Source organism: Vigna umbellata, chromosome 9 (assembly GCF_029865625.1).
Source record: "Vigna umbellata cultivar VRB3 chromosome 9, Vumbellata_1.0, whole genome shotgun sequence".
In the NCBI taxonomy this organism is placed as follows: Eukaryota; Viridiplantae; Streptophyta; class Magnoliopsida; order Fabales; family Fabaceae; genus Vigna; species Vigna umbellata.
In genome coordinates, this window is record NC_142173.1 from 32859386 (window position 1) to 32879751 (window position 20366).

Here is a 20366-nt window from a genome sequence, read left to right on the forward strand (position 1 = left end):
AAACTTCATAAATGTCTCTAACCTTCAATCTTCAAAGTACTTATCTTTCTTCTTATAGTACTTATTTTTGTAAGATAGATGATGATTGTGCCTGCAGGAAATACTCCGACGTCAATATCTTAAGCAATAATAAATGTGTAATTAATGAGAATAAAAATATAATACCGCAATGACTGCGATATTTATAATATTATTTGCGAGGTTTGTGGGTCCTTACCTAGATAGGCTTAGGCTTGGACCCAATGACTCATTTATCTTAGTATACTAAGAATGTTTGATCATATCTTAATAACAACTACAAAGTAGCCGGTGTGCCATAGATATTAGTTATCATAGGTCGACAATTATAACTACTCCTAATATCCACTAGTCTGTCTGACTAGATCGTTTAACTCCGCTGAGTTACACTAACAAGTGTTTTTCTTCACTTCTGAAAACAAACACAAAGTGTTTTGAAAGATTACAAGAACAAAATGTTTAACTCTCTTTGAAAGGATTTCAAAAATCAATACAAGATATTCTAAAAACTTGTAAAAAAACTTTTCAAAGACAAATCTTTAAAAGAAAGAGCATATAGAGAAGCAACATGAGTGTATATCAATAATCTTGGTAACAAAGTTGTTTTCTTCTGTTCATGCAATCCTTTTGAAAAAGATTCGTTACTCAGAGCTTTTGACTTTTTTCTATAGGTGTAGTCTTTAAGGTAAAGTTAAAAGTCATGTTGCATCTTGATAACAACTCTGTTGTGTATACATAAAGAGCATACAGAAAGCATGTATGAAACATTCATTGAATATCTTCCTATCTCTTAACATTGTTCTAATTATGAGCAAATTTTTTTATAAAGGTGAAAATTTGCATAGAAAAAGAAAGCACAACACAATAAACAAAGAAGTACTAGAAAGTACATGCTTTAAAGTGTTAGACGATCTTAAATGTTCATATATGATTAGAGTATTATCAACATTTAATAAACAAAGGCATGATTAGAGTACTATCATTTATGCAGTTTTTTTGTAACATATAGTTGTTTAGGACATTTCAAATTATAGCATTTAGCTTTGTCTAGTCTTTCGTTAGACTTTATTCATATTATATGCTCTGTTATAAATCCTTTATAGTGTTTAGCGCTTATGTTAGACTGTCAAACATTCCTTAGCCTCTATTGTAGTTAAACACTCTTATTTCGTTTAGATGTACAGGTAAACTTCAAAATAAAGTTATTGAAATTCCAACCACATAATTTGTTGACTTTTACAATAACATAAATAATGTTTAGTCATTAAACGCTTAAAATTAACTCTAAGTATGACCTCTATATAACACCAAAGTCAAGAATACTATCATATAAGAAATATACAATTTATTTTATGTTTAATTTTTCTTTTAATTAATTTTTCATGTGAGGAAAAATAATAAATGTATTTTGAGATGTCAACTTATATCAATCTAGCATGAACTTATTATGAAATATATTATTTGATTCAAACATAAATAAAAAAAAAAACTTTTAATATGTGAATTATTTTCTAGGAGTAAATTTTCAAAGAGTGTTTAAAATGTAGTTCAAAATTAAATTTTCAAATGGTCGTTAACTTTCTTTGTCCAGAATTAAATTCTATATTTATAGAAAAAACGTTTTGAATATGTTCTAGAAAATGTGTTAAGAAATTTAATTTCAAAATGTTTTTGTAAATCACATTGTGAATTGAAATCTTGGAAGATATTGAAAATGCGTTTTGAAGATTCAAACATTATGTTATTCACCGGGTAGTTTTGAAATAAAATTAATAAAATATTTAAATTGTGGTGGAAAAGATAATTTCCTTTAATCAGTTTGGTTAGATTAGTTGAACTCGTAAAACTGTGGTCCGTTCGTGCGTTCAACCTAATGCATAAAATACTGCATTACAATCCTAATTAAGTAAAACAACAAAATAGAGAAACTTGGATTTCGAAATTTACTGTGTTCTGTGTTGCTTGAAGTGAGGAAAAACAGGATGTAGAATTGAGCACTGCAAAAAGAAACCAAGAATAAACACAACACAATGTTGCACAAAATTGAGTAAAGCACAAGCAAAATTCGATTAATAGAACAGAATGATATCTTTCGGATTGCTCGTTTGATTGAGTGTTAAGATAATTCTTCAGTACTTGGTCAGGAAAAATTAATTTCTCTCCAAATTTGTATATGTAGGCCAGAGCACCATTCTGGTTGATTACAGTAGCAGACCTAACAAAAAAGAAAACAAAACCTTTTGTCCAGCAGCATTTTAGCTGAACTTCCATGTCAATGTCTAAGATTAAGAATTTCAATTCTCCTGAACGCTCTTTTCTGGTGCACCGGGATGCTTCAGAGAATCAAGGCTGAAAAGAAAGAAGCCATTAATGAAAGGAAAAGGAAAAAAAGCAGAAGAAAATAATGGTAACTAAAATGGATAAAAAGAAAAAAAAGTACGATTAACAGAGAAGAAAATCAAAATATTGAATGGGAAAGCTTGAGTGTGTGGTCAACCTGCATTTCTGAGGTACCCTCCAGGAAATAATTGACAACCTCTTCAAACTTGGAGCTAAGGTCAAATAATATTTCCAATCTTGAAGCATGACTCTAAGATCATGAAGTTTACTATCCATACCATAGCAACAATTTGCATGCATCGTGCAAACCTTATTTAAATCTTTACTTGGCTCACAAAGCCCACCGAAATTAGCTGTATCCAAGAATTTCATCTTCAGTCCTAAATCAGTAATGAAAGGGTCAACCTTGATAAAATTGAGAACATCCTGATCATGGTAACCGGGGTAGGTTTCTTGTGAAGAATGCCAGAACTTGTAAAACTCAATTGACCTATTATTGGACTGTACAAAGTTGAACCCTCCATTGGGTCTGTTCTCTACATCATCAAATCTGCCTGTGAAATGATCACAGGCTATCTGGAAATCTGCATCCGTATGAAACCGAGGAAACGGATCTCTAAACCACATGATGTCAGCATCCTGGTAGAAGACATAAGTATCAAAGTTAGATATCTTATATTTACATCTCTCTCCAAAAAAAAGTCTCCTCTGAAAGGAAATCAGTAAAACCAAAATAAAGAAAAAAAATACATAGCTGGAATGATACAGTTTGCTGCTACAGATTATCCTAACCAGCGGGATGTAAAATAAGGCAAATTTAAATGATTTGCAAACTTCAGAACTCGTGAAAGTATTTCCATGATCTCAAGGATTAATCAAGTCAGTCCAAGTAAACATGAGAAAGTTAGTGATTAAATACTAACCGTGAACACAAAATTGTACCCCAACTCTAGAACGGATCGCAGGAAATCAATCCGTCTCCACATCATCTTCAAGTAACGAGGAGTCATGAAAAATGCCTCTTCATGAAAATCAACGGCTTCACTAGCAAGCAAATAGCAATAGGAGTGTATTGCCTGACAACGCATAAAAGCTTTCGGGTCTAATGCAACAATTACTAAATGATTCAAAAGCCAGCGAGTACGATCTCCAATTCTAAAGCTCTCAAGGAATAGATCAATGATTGAATCTGGTGCTGCCCAGGCTTCATTTAATGTGGTCAAGATAACAGTTTTGTCTTTCATAGCAGCCTCATTCAGAATATTTTCAAGTGAATACTCATTGCTTATCTGCAAAAGAATTATTTCAGAAAAAAAAATGCAACTTCCATTAATAAATTACACAAACAAAAACCACAATAATATTAAAATCTTCCAATTTAGGCTATGCCTATCGTAGTTTTAAAGTTCCAGGCAAAGTAGAAATTTTCAGTCATAATTTAAGAAATGAAAAGGCATCAATTGGATCGTGATTGACAGATCTAGTAGAGTGGTGGAGATGCAACTCGGATGTAAAAGTGTTATGGATAATAGCTAAACAAACAATGAGTGATTCTTCTAGAACCATTATTCGAAATTCACCATTTGAGATTAATGTATCTAAAAGTAGTTAAAAATATGCGGTCTTCCTTAATTCCAATGAAAATATTAATATTTTTCTAAGCAGCACTCTGTCTTTAAATTTGTTGCCAAATTAGTCCCCCAGATTTAACCAGTTACCAAATCCTTCTACATAATCTGGCAACAAAATCTTCAAAGTGGTAAGAAAATCTTGGATGAACTAAAGACAACAAATCTTCGAATTTAATTAATTTGACGACCAAAATTTGTAGGGGGAAAATATGGTTACACATTTAGCTTTGGCAGGACAAAATTAGGATTTCCTCTGGTAAAAAAATAAGACGATAACAAATTCTAACAAAACCAGGTATATCCGTTCACCTAACTATTCACATTTGATAGCGTTCCGAATTTTGCTTCCATCCTACACCTTCAACTACTCCAAGAAAAAATAACAATAATAATGAAATTCAATAAGTTTCAACCTCTTCCATTACTCTTCCGTCATCACTACAATCTTTCTCAAGTGAATAACCAAACACATCCAAGATCGACATGGCATTTTTCAAGAGCTGAATTTCATTCACCATATATACAAAGTATTGTTCCAATTAACAGAGCCTTTAATCCAATTCAACAACATAATTTTCAGTTCAGAACCAAGGTATAAGCTGTGATCTCACAGATTCGTCGAGATTATTAACATAGCAGGAAATTACGGACAAATGCAATTAAGAAATCACGGTAACCGTTTACGTTCCTTAAAATCTTGTTCAGAACTATAGTAATCGGTATACATTCCGCCGTTAGGAAAATCATATCGAAAATTAAAAAAACGATTTCCGTCACAAATGCAAATTTTTTTTGTCCGCATAAAAACGCGAGGAAACTGCCACGGCAGTTTAAAACCGTGATCAAAGTTAACACACAAACACTTTCCAAATCACGATAAATTAGGAATACTTAACGCCAGCAAAAATTACGGAGAGAGTGAGAGAGGCGGAATGGAACTCACCGCGACGGAATCGTTGGACGGAAAAACAGCAGATACGCGACCGAAGTGATTGGAAGAGGTGAAGCGAGAGTAATCGGCGTTTCTGAAGAGGAGTAGACACGAGAAAGAGACGAGGAGGAAGAAGAGTGCGGCACCGATGCTCCGCCAGAAAACGAGGGCGGATTCCGGCAACATGATGGTGGTGAAGTTACCGTTTGCGTGGCGGTAAGACGTGGCCGGAAATCGTCGGCGGTTGGAAGGGAGCGTGGCGCGGGGCATTCGGTGGCGGTAGAGAGGTCATTTCCGACGTCGTCTGAATAAAACGATTTTGCTTCAAATATTAAGAGCTGTGTGAGCAGTGAAGTTTAGTGTGTGTTTAGTGTGGTAATGGCAACGTGTAGAGAGAAAGATTGAATGAAATGAAAATGCATCGCAATGTAACTGTAGACATAAAATAAGATAATGGGTGTTATGGAATTTGACTCAGTTTGTGATTTTCGTACGTACCTATTGCAACTGTTCTTCACGTCCGCTTTTTATTATTTATTTTCTAGTTAGATGGTTACCAAAATATATATTTTTTGGTATTCTTATAGTTAGGAAAATTAAATCTTCATAATAACTATTTATTTTTACTATATTTGTTATTTTTTATTTTCAATTTTAATTGAAATGATTTTTAACTTTTTTTCTAAATTTGTTCAATATGCAAAAACTAAACATGTTTATGATTTTTTTTCCCAAGTATAATACTCCAGAAAATATAATCACTAGGAATACAAAATTATATGTGGACAAAAAACTCGTTAAATTATAAATACAATAAGTAATAATTATAATTAAAAATAAAATTATTTGATTGATAAATTATTATCATATTTAAATGAATTTATTTGACAAAATCTTTATTCGACAAAGAAATCCAAACCAATTTTTTTAATCGATCTAAATTAAAGGATATAATAAAACCAGGATAAATAGCCACTGTAAATATGTTCCTGCTTAAGTTTCTAAAATTATAAAAACGTAAGAAAACATCATTAATAATGTATTTTAGGTTTAGTAATTTAGTTATTATATTTAAATGGTTGATTTATTTTGATCTTTATATTTATTTTTTATTTAACTAAATTCAAATTTTTGTTAAATAAAGTCATTATAGCTTTTATATTGAATTGGAGTTAATGTCAATTTAATAAAATATTTGATTATTAATTTAGTTTTTATATTTTTTCATGGATTCAATTGAGTTCTTATTTTTTTAATGGTTGCTTGCATCTTAAATTATAATATTCTTATTTTATCTTTCATCAAAATTATATTAAAATATTAAAATTTTTTTATTTTTTTTAATGTCACAACTTGCACTTTCTTTTTATGATTTGAGTTCTATCTGTCGTAGTAACATAACGCGAGAAAGGAACAAAAAAGAAGTAAGGATAACTCCTCCGTTTTGGCCATTATATCTTTTATCATCTTTCCTACAAACCACTCGTTATATTTCTCATCCCTTAATTAACCACCTAGCCATATTAAGAGAAGATGCATGAAAAAGAAGATGGATGGTAATCGTGTGATGGGTGGTGAATGATTGAAGGATAAGGAAAATTTAAAGAAGAATCATAGTAAAAGTGTTAGTAGTTAAGTTATTTAAATTTTTTTTTTGCATTTAAATTGATTTAGTTTTATGATTCCAAAAATGCAAGTCATATTGATCGTTTTTGTAAGGATAAAGATGCTAAAGTTTAACTCTTGATTTTTAGGTAACCACCTAAGTTTCACGCATGGTGCGGGAAAAATTTGTTGCTTCTGCATATTTATTTAAATTGTTGTAGTTCATTTTTACAATTTGTGAATAAGAAACATCACTTCAATTTTAAGAAGATCTTATTTACTTGCTTGAATTAACAATTTAGTATTAGAGCTCCGTAACAGGGACTTGAACCAGAAAATTCTGAGTGAATTGAGTGATACACTAGGGTTCTCAAATCAAACATTGGATAAAGAGTGAGTGAAACAACAATCATGTGTTTTTCTTCTTGAAATATCATTCAGAAGAATGTCTGATTGAACAAAGTATGCATAGCCTACAATTCCTAAATTTGATGGACACTACAATCACTGGGCAAAGCTTATGGAGAATTTCCTCTAGTCAAAGGAATATTGGCATTTGGTGGAACATGGAGTGAACCTCGTCCTAGATAAAGCTATTGCATTAGAGACATAAATCAAAGTAATGAAGGAGTAGAAACTTAAGGATTTAAAGATAAAAAACTATCTCTATCAAGCAATAGATAGAGAAATTCTAGACACCATTCTCAATGATGAAATGTCCAAAATATGTGGGATTCCATGAAACATAAGTTCCAAGTTCAACACGAGTTAAACATGCTCAATTACAAGCCCTACACAAGGAGTTCAAAATGCAGTAGATGAAGGAGGGAGAATCTATGAATTCTTATTTTGTTAAAACATTGAAGATTGCCAAAAGTATGAAAGTTTTTAGAGAAAGTATGTAAGAGAGTGCCATAACTGCAAAAATCTTGCAATCTATGATAGTCAAATTCAATTATCTGATGTGCTCCATTGAAGATCAAATAACTTAGAACTATGACAATAGACGAACTACAAACATGAACAAAGAATGATACTTCCAACAACTGAAAAACAAGTTATGCAAACATTGGTAAATTAGAAAGGTGAAAGAGGAAGAGGAAGAAGTAAAGGAAGATTTCAAGGTAAAGAAAGAGTAAGACAAACATTCAACAAGGTCAAAGTTGAATGCTTCAGGTGTCACAAGTTTGGACATTTTCAATATGAATGTTCTTTGTGGGAAAAGAAGACACACTACACTGAAACAGAGGATAAAGAGAAATAAGAAGAAGAGATCTTACTGATGACCTCAATAGAATGTAAAGATAAATAACCATATGAGGATAACAAGATGATGGTCAATAGAATTATACATGTTATTACACATGTATATACTATGTTCTAGAATTAAAAAATAATCTATTGAGTACGAGGCAGCTGCTAACAAAAGGATTTAATCATCACAATTCAAAACAATAAATGCAATATTGTTCACTAAAACAAGGCTAATTATAAAGGTATCTATGGTTGCATACAGGATGTTTATCCTCACAACAAAAAATAATAAAAATTAAATTAAATAAAAATAAGATACGATTTAAACTTTTTTTTTCAACCTCGTCTAAGAAGAACGATGGTGTAGGGAGGATGACGTAACTATGATAATGACAACATGAATAATATCAATGGTGACACGATACAGAGAAGGAGAGTATTTTTGTCTTTTATGTTAATATAAGGATGCCAATAGTAATAATGTGGGTTTCGGTAGAAGCATAAAAATAATATATATATAAAATGTAGGTCAGTTTTGAAACCAGTTTAACTCTAAAACAGAGTAAAAGAAAAGTTCACATTGATGCTAAATAGTAAAAAATGGGAGGTAAAAAGAAAACATGAGATCCACTTTATTATTATTTTCAATAAAAGTTAATAGGCAAGTTATCGCAAGTTTCTCTAAAACGCATCCAACAAATCCCAGAAGGTTTTCTCTCTTCGTTATGTCAAGATGCAATTCAAAGAAGGGATACCTTCATTTTAAATAAAACTAATTTTAATTTATTATAAAAACCAAAACGTGAAATCTCGATTATAATTTTACATCAAAATATGTGTCACAAGAATGAAATTAAATTCTAGCATTTTACCAAACATTCACATTCACACATTCATGAACACACCCTTGTAAACAGATAATAGCAATTTTCTTGGTATGCCAACTCTTGTAAAATAGCTAAAAGCAAGGTAATTATGCTTTTAAATGAAGGTGAGATTCAAATGGCCAAAGATAGGTCGACATTAACTTTGTTTGAAACATTAGAAGAAGTAGAACATCCCATGTAGTTGTTGTTGTTGTTGTTAAACTTAGGGCACAATGAAAAGGCCTCACTGATATCGCTGACTGAAGAAGCATTACTTCTCTGAGAAGAAGGATGTGGTTGTGGCAATGAGATGGACAGCGACAACTCACAACCTCCCATGTCGTCTTCATCCTCTGCTTCTACCCCACAACTCTTTTCAACTTCATTCAAACCCTGTTCGTCATTTAAGTAGGCAACCTGTTCAACATAGTGAAAAAGGAACACATCAGAAAGTGACAAGGCCATTGCAGAAAGTTATTCACGTGGACTTTCTCACAAAAAGGGTCTATCATTTTTTTATATGCACAAAGGGGGCAATATTAAGGGAACAAAGCTAATAGATTTTGCTAAGGCCACTGACAAGGTTGGATATATGAAGCAGAAAGGAGACTGATTAATTCTTCATAGCATTAACAGTTGAACATGATTATCTGTAGAAAATAAAAAGAGTTAACTTTGATTATTTGAATTGATGTTTTTGACAAGGAGGCTGTCATTTTCGTGTTTTGTTCGTAAAGGGGGGGTCCTATTGCTGAGAAATTTTCACATGACAGTGAAATAAAGACATAACCAATGAGACACTCCACTTGAAGCTCAATAATTTATGTTGAAGGAGGAGAAATGAAGTACAAAAAGATAGATAGATTGTCTCTATAAGAAGAGTACCTGGAGAAAATCTGATGCTTGGCTTGGTAGCATGGGAAGAAAAGTTGTGGAAAGGGGTTTAGTCTGCAATATTGAACCAGCACAAATCTTCTTTATTCGCTTCTGCTCAGCCATGCTCTGCAGGTAATCATAAAAAGTAGTGTATGGATTTCTTTGGCTGCATTGTGGGAATCCTGAGAGAAAACTTGTCTTCTCGATTCTAGCTCTGTGGAGAATCCAAACGTTAATTAATTCAGATTTTTTCTTTCTTTTCTTGCTTAAAAGTAAAAGTTGCCTCAGAAAAGTCAGAGATCAAGCAAAGACCAATCACTTTTGTTTTCTTACTTTACATATGTTGTACCACTTTTTAGTCCTTTGAAAAGTTTCAAATTATTTCAACAAGCAAAGAAGCCAGAGTTTTTTTATATGCAGGGTAAAAAAAGTTACATATTCTTGACTGATCGTGCTTCTTTTCTTAGTGTACTTTCTAAATAATAAGTATAAAATAATGAGATTTGTTGTATACATGTTGATTTGTGATTGAAAACTCGTTGTATTGTTTATTTGAAACATGAAGTTAAGCTGACCTTTTAAGGGAGAAATTACTGCAGCTGGGTTGGGAATCAGATTCTTTTCCAATGGATTTGAAACAAGAGTAGAAACCAACATCACCCACTTCATCATCGTCTTGTTTTCTATGTTGGGTGGAAGTCTTGTCTGTCACAGATAACCATCAGACAAGGAATTCAAAGTAGAACAACATTTAGCGAAAACATTCAACATTTTAAAACAAATTAACGTTTAGTTAGAGTGAAACTGCATGTAGCCTTTTTCTTCTTTTAAGATTTTTCTGGGATTTAAATTCTGTGCATGAAAAGCAAAAACAAATATGTTTGTAAAAGATGTACCGCTACACTTTGATTGGTGTAGGATTGAAATATATTGGTAAAAAAATTTAAAAAAGTAAATTTTTTGTAAAATATTTTAAAAATTTTGTATAATTATGAGTTTTTGTTCGCATAAAATATTATAATATCTTTTTACCACATGACATGAACTGACAAACATAGAAAAGATATAACATTATTTTCAACACAAAAGTTTAAGATTTAATGTTTGTGATTTTTATTTTACTCATATGTCACTTTATTTCTATTCAATACAATTTTTTTAACTTATATATTTGAATACTTAATATAATAAAGATAAAAGAAATAAAGAGTATTATATTATTAAAAATTAAAAAAATACTTTTATTATGTTTATATTCCAGTAAATAACTAATTTTTATCTGTTTTTCTTTAATTTTTTTTTCCATTAAAGATTTTCAGAGAAATAGATTTCTTTATACAAAAATAGTGATCGAGAAAGTTGATGAATAGTTACAGTATGATAATAGGATTGGAGGAAGAATGAAAACTTACATGGGTGAAATTAAAGGAGCAATGGAATTTATATATTAAATGTTGAAAGCAGAAAAGTTGTGGGTTTCATAAAAATACCATTATAAGATGGTAAAAGCAGAATGGTTTATGATTCTCCTTTGTCTATTCTGGCATCAACTATAGACACGAAAGGGACTACTTAATGAGCAACATTGCTGTTGAGAATTTGCTAAACTCATGCATGGAGGATAGCTTTTTCCTCTGCTTTTCAACCACAACTATTAACCAATAAGAGAAACAACCATCGATAGAGTGACTCCATATCTATCTGCATGCTTTCAATGCAGAAAGCATCATCTACATTATTCAATGTACGACATGCAGATCATCGATATTAATCTGTTGACCAATCAATGCTTCAACCAAGCTATTTATTTCACTTTAACTATAATCTTCTCGAAAAATGTTTTTTTAACAACTAGAAAAAAAAATTAACACGTAATAATTTTATATCTCGTCTGTCTGACCCAGTTTCCTTTTCTCTTTCTTTTGTACAGTTAACCATAAAAGGGAAACGTAAGGGGCACAGTGTAAAATTGTAAGATGTCAAAAACCATTTTTAAATAATGAATCACTTTATAAACCAGGAGATGAAGAACTCATCCTAGCTACTTTATAAATAAATAAGAACACTTAACTTAAAAAGTTGAAAAATATTCTTTGAAACTCCTCGTTTCTTTTACTCTTATTTTACAACCCCTTTTGAAAAAACATACTATACTTAACTAATAAATATAAAATAATAATTTTTACGAGTGTCAAAAGCAAGTATAAAAAGAAATAGGGTGTCTACCATACTATGACCCTAAAAAATTTCCACACTTTATATTTATATATATACCATGTTTCTCCACTATTTTATAGTAAAAAAGTATTTTTATTTTTACCAAAAGCGGGTAACTTCTCTATTTTCCATTGATTCGGTGAGTCCATTTTTTTTATGTAAACCATAAAAAGGATGCTGTGGAGACACTTTCTATCATCATCAAAATGTCTTCTCTGTTCGAGAATGCAAAATTTTATGTTAGTTTAGTTAAATATGCAGGTGTTATTTTTCAATTGGCAAGTCCTATTTTCAAGCTGGTATGACCTCATAAATTTGGATCACCAAAACAAGTATATATATATATATATATATATATATATATATATATATATATATATATATATATATATATATATATATATATATATGTTGATAACACATAAAATATGCAACATAAAAGGTAATATTTTAGAGTAATGAAAGAATGATTGATGCTCATATTAACATAATTACCATATATAAAACCTTAACTTTTCTTAATGCACACATTTTCATTATTATGTATCCAAATCTGTAGATAAATAACCTACTTTATGAACACAAAGCATAGGCAGATGAGGGTAGGAAAAAGTATTGAAGAGACATAGTGTTTTGCAGTAAAGAAGGTCAAATGAACAACGTTTGGTACCTTGTCTGCAGGAATCACCTTTCATGCTTCTGTACATCTGGTTATTTTTGAAAAAGAGGAAGAAAAGCTTAATCAGGAACACCAAATTAATGTATGAAATTGCCAATTTTATACTAATTAAGCAGATTAAAACGAACCTGCAGATGGCTCTTGACATGTGAAATTGTCAGCCCTTTAACATCCATCAACTGAAGAACAAGCTTAGGAGTAGCCTCTGCACAATATATGAATAAAAAAAGAGGTAGAAACGTATTAGAAATTCATCATAGTATATAGTAATGAAAAACAGATAAAGAAGAATGAAGAAAATAGCCAACATACATTTACTTTTTTCTCACATTTAATTTATTTTTCTACCTCATTTTCTCATGTCATCTACAACATTTATTATTTTTGTCTGTCTTTCAATTCCCTCAGCTCCATACACCCCCATTTCCTTCTACATAAAGTGAAGCTTCAATTCTGATGAAAAGTTAACATTAACAATAATGCATCTAATAAGCTTTGTCCTTGTGTTTATGGGATCTAAGAAAAGCAACAAAAAGAAGAAGAAAGAAACATGAAGAAAAGCATAGAAAATTTTTAGTTGGGTGAAAACAATGTACTCACTGTGATGACCTCCAAGAGTTTCAATGGCATAAACAAAGCAACGATGGAGTTCAGGGGTCCATCTTAAACGAGGGACTTTTGATCTTATGTACTGTCTCACTACACCTTCCCTTCCACAACTACCCATTTTTCCTTCTCTTCAAAGACCTTCACTTTCCACTTCTGAAACCAAAAGGGTGTTCTGAAAAACCCCTATAATTACCATTCGTGCTCCAAAACTTGGACCTCCTTATATAACAAGAACAACACAGGACTAAGAAAAAAGCATGGCATGCATGCAGCTTTTCTCTTTAGGAAAACAGAAAAAAAAAATGAGGAAGAGAACACAGAATCATCATAGTGAAAGGGGAAAATATCGAGAGAAAAGGACATGACAGGGGAAGAAGTCCTGCAAATTCCCGAACATGTCACTGATAATACCTTATGGTAGGTGCTGTTGCTGCTTCCAGCGTGTACGCAGCTAGCCAAATGACAAAAAGGAAAAACGAAAGAGTAAAAAAATGAAAGAAACGAAACCAAAAAATAATCACGAGGAGGCTTCTGAACTCTGATATATGTTGTTTTGCTTGCTCATACGAAATGATTATGCCTAGTTATGCCAATATATATATAGTGTCTCGTGTGTTGCCAATCTTTGACCTTTGTCTCTCTTTCTAGTTTCCTTTTTACGCACTCTCTCTCTCTAGATAGACCAGTAATAGTAATATATGCGACAACATCGTCATAATCACTTGGGGGGAATACATGGATGCCATGAAATTACTTTTCAGGTTTTTGTTTTGTTCTCTTCTCATGAGAACTGTTTCATTGACGCGTAAACACGATAATGTTCTTGTATATTATTTTTATTTTTATATAGACTTATCAGATATAAGACTAATATTACTATAAACAATTTCTTCATTGTTTAGTTACAAATTATAGTACTAACAAGTGAAACTAAAACTAGATTTGGTACCTTTAAGAAAAATTTCGATTTTGAAAGTCATGACTGAAAATATAATTGAAAAAAGAGACTCTATCAGAAAAATGGTTAATCATATTCTTCAATTACGAATTATTATCAATATTAATGTCTTCATTATTACTATTATTATTATTATTATTATTATTATTATTACTATTACTATTATTATTATTATCAATCTATCAAAATATTATTTTACTGATTAACATCGCAAATATTTACATTATGACGATGCATGCAAATTAAAATATGTATAACACATTTTTCTCTCTTAAATTTAAGTTTAGAAGGAGTCTAATTTATTTATCTTTTGTCTTCTTCTTTAAAAAATAGAATGACTTGCCGTATGTCTCATGTTAGTGAGAAATAATTATGAATAGATATAATTTTTTTTTTGGACAAATATTAGTTATTAGTATTTTATTGGTGTGAGAGTTGAATTCATAATCAGAATTTTTTTCAAACAAACAAATCAACCTTATAAGTAGATATAAGATTTACAGATTTTTATAATAATTATTTCAAAAATTATGTTTAAATTGTTTTGGTACTGATTCAAAATACAACTCTTTTTTACTAATATTTATTAAATAAGGGAAGAAAATAGCAAGATAAGATTATTTTATAATTTTCTTTCACAAATTAAAAATAAATATTTCACTAATATAAAATGTATAATTTAATTTTTGTTTAACTTATTTATCTATCAACTTTCTTCTCTCTTTTTTCTAGTTCATTATCTTCTTTATTTATGAGTTTTGAGTATTCTCTTTTTCTAAGTTCGATATATTCATCTATAAATTAATATTTGTTTATAGAAATAAATATATTTTTAATTTTTAAATTTAGATGTAAAATTGAAATTTGGTTTTGTTTTAAATTTTGATATAATTTGTTTAAACTTTATAAATGAATAAATATAATTATTTTAATCTAAATGAATTAAATTTTATAAATATGTCAAACCGGGTTTCGAGTTGATGTTTGAAATATTTATATTGTTTGACACGTTTTAACTCATGGAACCGAATTCTGCTTTTACATTCAAATTTAGAAAATACAAATATATTTAACTTATATATATATATATATATATATATATATATATATTATATATATATATATATATATATATATATATATTATAATTTGTGAATGACTATACAAATTTTTATGGTTATCACGAAATTCCTTTCTGGTAAAGAATATACCAGTTTCATTACTGTCTTTTTCTCATGGTAGATTATAGGCACAAATGTGATGCATATATATAATTGAAATTTTCAAGGTATTTGATGAATATGAGTACTGTTATTGAAGGAGCCAAATTCAAAAAAATGATGATAAAGGTATCAAAGTAGATATTTTAAAAAACAATATAATATATATAATCATGATGTTTGAACCCTAAAATGGCTAAAAACTAAATTTCACATGCATATTCTGGCTAGACAGTTACAAGACCTACGTAGAATACCTATCTTGTCACCAAAGAAAAGGAAATAAGGTGACACTTTTAGATGCATAACAATGGTTGGAACATGGAAAAGAATTGCATGCCAAAACCAGAGGATAATTCACTTTATTATCCTTCTTCTCTCAATCTTATAGAAAAATAATATGAATTCATTATCTTCTCTTGTTAGGAAATAAGCCTCTGAAAGATATGTATATATAAATTGAGCATACGAATGTTTTTTCTTTTGAAAGTTCTGAGAATCTTGCATGGCTGTCTCCATAACCCCATTCAAGACAATATTTTTTTGTTTTTCTTTATGCTAATAAGTAATATAATATTGTCAAATAATATATATATATATATATATATATATATATATTAAATATTTGTAGATATAAAGTGTTTTTTCTTGTATGTTAATATATGTGACACTCTGATAGGACAATGGAACAGGTGCAATAATATTCTAATATAAAGAAAACAAATACATATAATAAAAAAATAAGGTTTCATAGGTTCGGAAGTACCTATATTTGCGGGTTAGTTTCAATTGGGTCCTCCAATTTTGAAAGTGATTAATTGACTCTCTGTTTTGATAAAATTGAATCAATAATATCCTTGCCGTTAATCTTAGTAAACGGCGTTAATTTTCTAGTGAGGTGGCATGCTGAGGTGACTTTTAATTAGCACGTGGCACGATGTGTGAACCCTCGAAACTCTCACTCTTAGTAGTAACACTTCATGAATAATTGTAACTCTTCATGAATCTGAAAACGGTCTCTAATACTCTTAAATTCCAATAATCCTCCACTATTTGAGAGTATTGTATAATTACTTAACACAAACATCAATTTAATAATTGCAATCTTACACATAAATGAAAGTGTACATAGACTTGAACTTTCACTTAGTAGAATACACATTTCAGGAATTCGTATTTTATTGGTGTCGAAACGATTGAACCAACATAATACCTATTGAAGTCTTGAAGATACTCTACATGTAAGATAAATTACATATTCTTGTTATACTTGACACAATAGGGCTATGCGTCCATATCTATTCATAAGTGCAACAAAGTCATGCCCCCTTGACTTCTTAAAGCGGCCAAACTTCGCACTTACGTAGGTTGATTTCTTAGGTAAACATGTTTCTGTGACAAAACATAAATTCAAGAAATCAATTAAGAATTACTCAACCTCCTAAGCATCACAGATCTAAAGCACTCTTTAAATAATTATTTGTGCTTTCAATCATCAAATAAGAGATTTAATCTTATTGAACTTAAGACTCAATGTCATATTAAGCGTTAAACTTTGTTCGTACGAAATCTACTGTACTAATTCCATCTTTGACGAGTCCTTGGACATAACTATGTCTCACAGCAATATGTCTTGATTTGACATTGTATATTTGACTATAAGCCTTTCCCAATGTTGCAACATTGTCACAATGTATTGCTATTGGTGATATTGGTTTTGGTAACAATGATATCTCGAACATGAGATTCCTTAACCATTCGGCTTCCTTTCTTGTCGAGGCTAGAGCTATAAACTCTGAAGCCATAGTGGAATCTGTAATGCAAGTTTGTTTCTTGGACGACCAAGAAATTGCACCTCCCCAAGGAGGAAAATCCAACCACTAGTTGAAGAGTGATCTTCTCATTTATAATCCAACTTGCATCAGAATATCCTTCCAAAACTGAAGGATAACCACTATATGTTAATCCATAATTAATAGTTTTATTTGAATACTTAAGTACTCGATGGCAATGTGATAGACTAGGGTTACTAGTATATCTACTCAATTTGCTCACCGCAAAAAGCAATATATAGCCTTGTACTTGTCATTGTATACATTAAACATCCTATTACCCTTGCATATTCCAGTTGTGAAACTGTTTTACCACCATTAGGTAATATCTTTAAATTAGGGTCCATAGGGGTTGAAACAAGAGAGCATTCATAATTATTGAATTTCTAAAATTATTAGTCTAGCATCAATCATTTTATAATTATATTAAAATTACTAACCAGAAATTTCTTGCTTAATGCATCTTCAGAAATGTATTTGCTTTCAAGTTGATCCCAAAGTTCTTTTGCAGAATCCACATATTGATATATGTCAAATAAAGGATTAGACATACCGTTCAGAATGTGACCACGACAAACATAATCATCATTCTCCCATTTTTTCATTTTTCGTTGTTCTTCCAATGTTTCGGTTTCGCTTGGGTTGGGGAGAACTTAAAACATATGCCACGTTTAGAGCCAAGAGAAGGAAATGCATCTTCTTTTGCCATCACCGAAAACAAACGCCTTCAAACTTGTCTAATTTGTGAAAGTTTGCAGACATCTCACGAATTGTTGTCATCTTCGAGTATATATTGCTTTTAGACTGTTGAAACAATTTTCCAAGAACTTAGGGAAACAAGATGAACAATAATGTAGACTTGATATAATCTTCTAGACGTGAATACACATTTTCCTAAAAGCAATATTTCGTCCCTTATAAGAGTGAAGGGGATCACGAAATCCGCTTTTAAGATACAAAGAAGAAATACAACGATAATACTCACTCTTAGTATTAACGTCAAATAAGAATAAAATTCTCAGGAATTGATTTGTGTGTTAAGTGAATGAGAGAATGTAGAGAAAAAGTCTCACTTGTTTCTCTATCCATAGAGCACAATATCCCTTTATATAGATGTTGATGAGGCATCTTTCAAATCCAAGAGATACCAGATTCTGATTAGTTACATTTCTTCATAAATGATCGTAATTTTTCATGAATGGTTGTAACTCTTCGTGAATAATTGTAACTCTTCATTGGTTTATAACTCTTCATGAATAAATGTAACTCTTCATGAATCTCAAAACGGTCTCTAATACTCTTAAATTCCAACAGTTCAAAGATTGAGACTTTCCCTATTCTAAAGCGTAAGCATAGTGATTTGTCAACGACATCCTCAATTGCTTCAATCAAGTTAACCACTTTTGATGAAAATCATATTACTTTCTTTTGATTTAATTAATATTATTATACATATAAATTAAACTTTGATTTCACTTTTTATGTTAGAAAATAAAAAAAAAACACAAGCTTTAGGCTACTGCTAAAATGGGAAGGACCCAACTTGATATATACTTGGATGACCAACATTGGATGTTGCTATTACTGAATATATGAATGTTCTTGAATGGTGGAAAAGTAATAGGCAACATTTTTCAGATTTGTTTGTCATGGCTAGAGACTTGCTAAGTATCCCAATTACTACAATTGTATTTGAATATGCTTTAACATTGATTCAAGGATTTTGAATAAATATAAAATTCGTCTGTTATCAAAAGATGGTGAAGTAATAATTTCCACTTAAAAGCATGAGTTTTGTGATTTAGATTGATGAAGATGGAAGAGTCGAGAAGGAAAGTTCTTCTAATGTTGCATCTAATAACCTAGAAAATGTAAATGATGACCATTAAACGAAAAAATGATGATGAAGTTTATTATTAATTTTTAGTAGTATAGTGATCGAATGATTGTGTGAAGAAAAATTATTTAATGTGTAAAATTAATCTTATCACTTTACTTGATGTTCTCTTCTGAAAAATTCAAATGTGTGAAATGCAAGAATGTTTGTGTGAACATAAATACAACTCAATATGAACTTGTTTTCAACATGTATTCATGTAAAAGGTAAAAAAAAAAGAAAAAGTCATTTTTATGTGAAATTACATTTTGAATCACAGAAAGAAAACAAAAATTGGTAGGTTAGTCTGCAAGCTCGATAAACGGAGTTATAAATATTAATCTATTTTTTAGTAATGGACTAATTCAACTCAATTTGTTTTTGGTAAATTAAAATCAAACCGAGTTTAAACAAAGTCGAATCGATACGTTTTACCACACCTGATTTTGATAGGCCACAAGGGGTTAAATAATTTTTTTAAAGATTTATTAAAATCATAGAACACGAAAGAAGTACAATATTCTCTGTACTATGTATCTTTTAACCTACCTCTCTATCTTCTCATGCTTTAAACCATACTTCCGATAAATTTTACAGAAAAACTTAAAATACTCCCATCGTTTCTCATTATATATATTTTTTATTGACAACAAAACAGATTAAAATAGCATGTTAACTTAGATAAAAAAAATACCCTTCGATAATTTATATAAACACGACATAAAATTAATTAATTTTAAAAAATTGTTTCTATTTTCTTTTAAATGAGGCATTCAACTTTTTTATTTATATATCTTTTCTTCTTAGCTCAGCAACTTCTGATATTCATATATATTTATTCCTTTCTCTTGAACATTACAAAATTTTGTAGGCATGCATTATTTTACTCATGAAAGTAGAATTTTGTATCTCAGAAGAAATTTTGAATACTTTTTAGGGTTGAATTTAGCATAAGCAAAAAAGTATTATAGATATTACCAATGGACAATGAGAAGCAGCATGTGTTGCAGAGCAAAAACATTAATTAGAAAAGCACAAGTATCGTTTATTCATACGATAGCTGTGAGGCAGTTGACCATTGGATTGAGAAGAAAGAAGAAAGAAGAGAGAAGAAAGATGATGAGAATGAATTGTTGTTAGAGTAGCAGAGAGCAGAGGTGTGGGGCTAGAAGGCAAAAGGAATGGAGAGAAGGCACAGCTTCTCAAGATTTTCTGATAATGTCAGTCTTAAAGAGAGGGAATGATGGAAATTCCTGTGCACATGGCATGATGGTGTGTGAAACAGTCCAAAGCTACATTAAATTTAATACCATCATTACCACTGTTCTCCTATGTGTCTGCATTAATTTAATAGCCTTCTACTTTCTAAACTTAACGTTTTCTCTTTGATTATTACACGAGGTAAATAATAGCCCTATGAACACTGAAAAGTGTGATCAAGACGATGATGGGAC

General features: G+C 30.5%; 2 protein-coding genes across 3 annotated transcripts; both read right to left on the reverse strand.

Annotated features, from left to right (window-relative positions):
- Positions 1–1884: 1884 nt before the first annotated feature.
- On the reverse strand, positions 1885–5384 carry LOC124835693 (uncharacterized protein At4g15970-like). Of its 2 annotated transcripts, XR_015782247.1 has the most exons (5): positions 4933–5384; positions 3282–3647; positions 2516–2997; positions 2256–2367; positions 1885–2015 (listed from the first exon to the last, which is right to left on the reverse strand). XR_015782247.1 is itself a non-coding variant. In XM_047310661.2 (4 exons), the coding sequence occupies exons 1-4, from the start codon at positions 5188–5190 to the stop codon at positions 2313–2315; spliced, it is 1161 nt and encodes a 386-aa protein (XP_047166617.1). In that variant the 5' UTR covers positions 5191–5383; the 3' UTR covers positions 2115–2312. The 2 variants fall into 2 exon arrangements, 1 of the variants encoding a protein (XP_047166617.1); XM_047310661.2 differs by lacking the exon at positions 1885–2015 and having other exon boundaries at positions 2115–2367; positions 4933–5383.
- A 3243-nt stretch (positions 5385–8627) lies between these two features.
- On the reverse strand, positions 8628–13667 carry LOC148193286 (uncharacterized). Its single transcript, XM_088099773.1, has 6 exons — positions 13018–13667; positions 12546–12622; positions 12409–12445; positions 10097–10226; positions 9531–9735; positions 8628–9062 (listed from the first exon to the last, which is right to left on the reverse strand). The coding sequence occupies exons 1-6, from the start codon at positions 13142–13144 to the stop codon at positions 8778–8780; spliced, it is 861 nt and encodes a 286-aa protein (XP_087955899.1). The 5' UTR covers positions 13145–13667; the 3' UTR covers positions 8628–8777.
- Positions 13668–20366: the final 6699 nt, after the last annotated feature.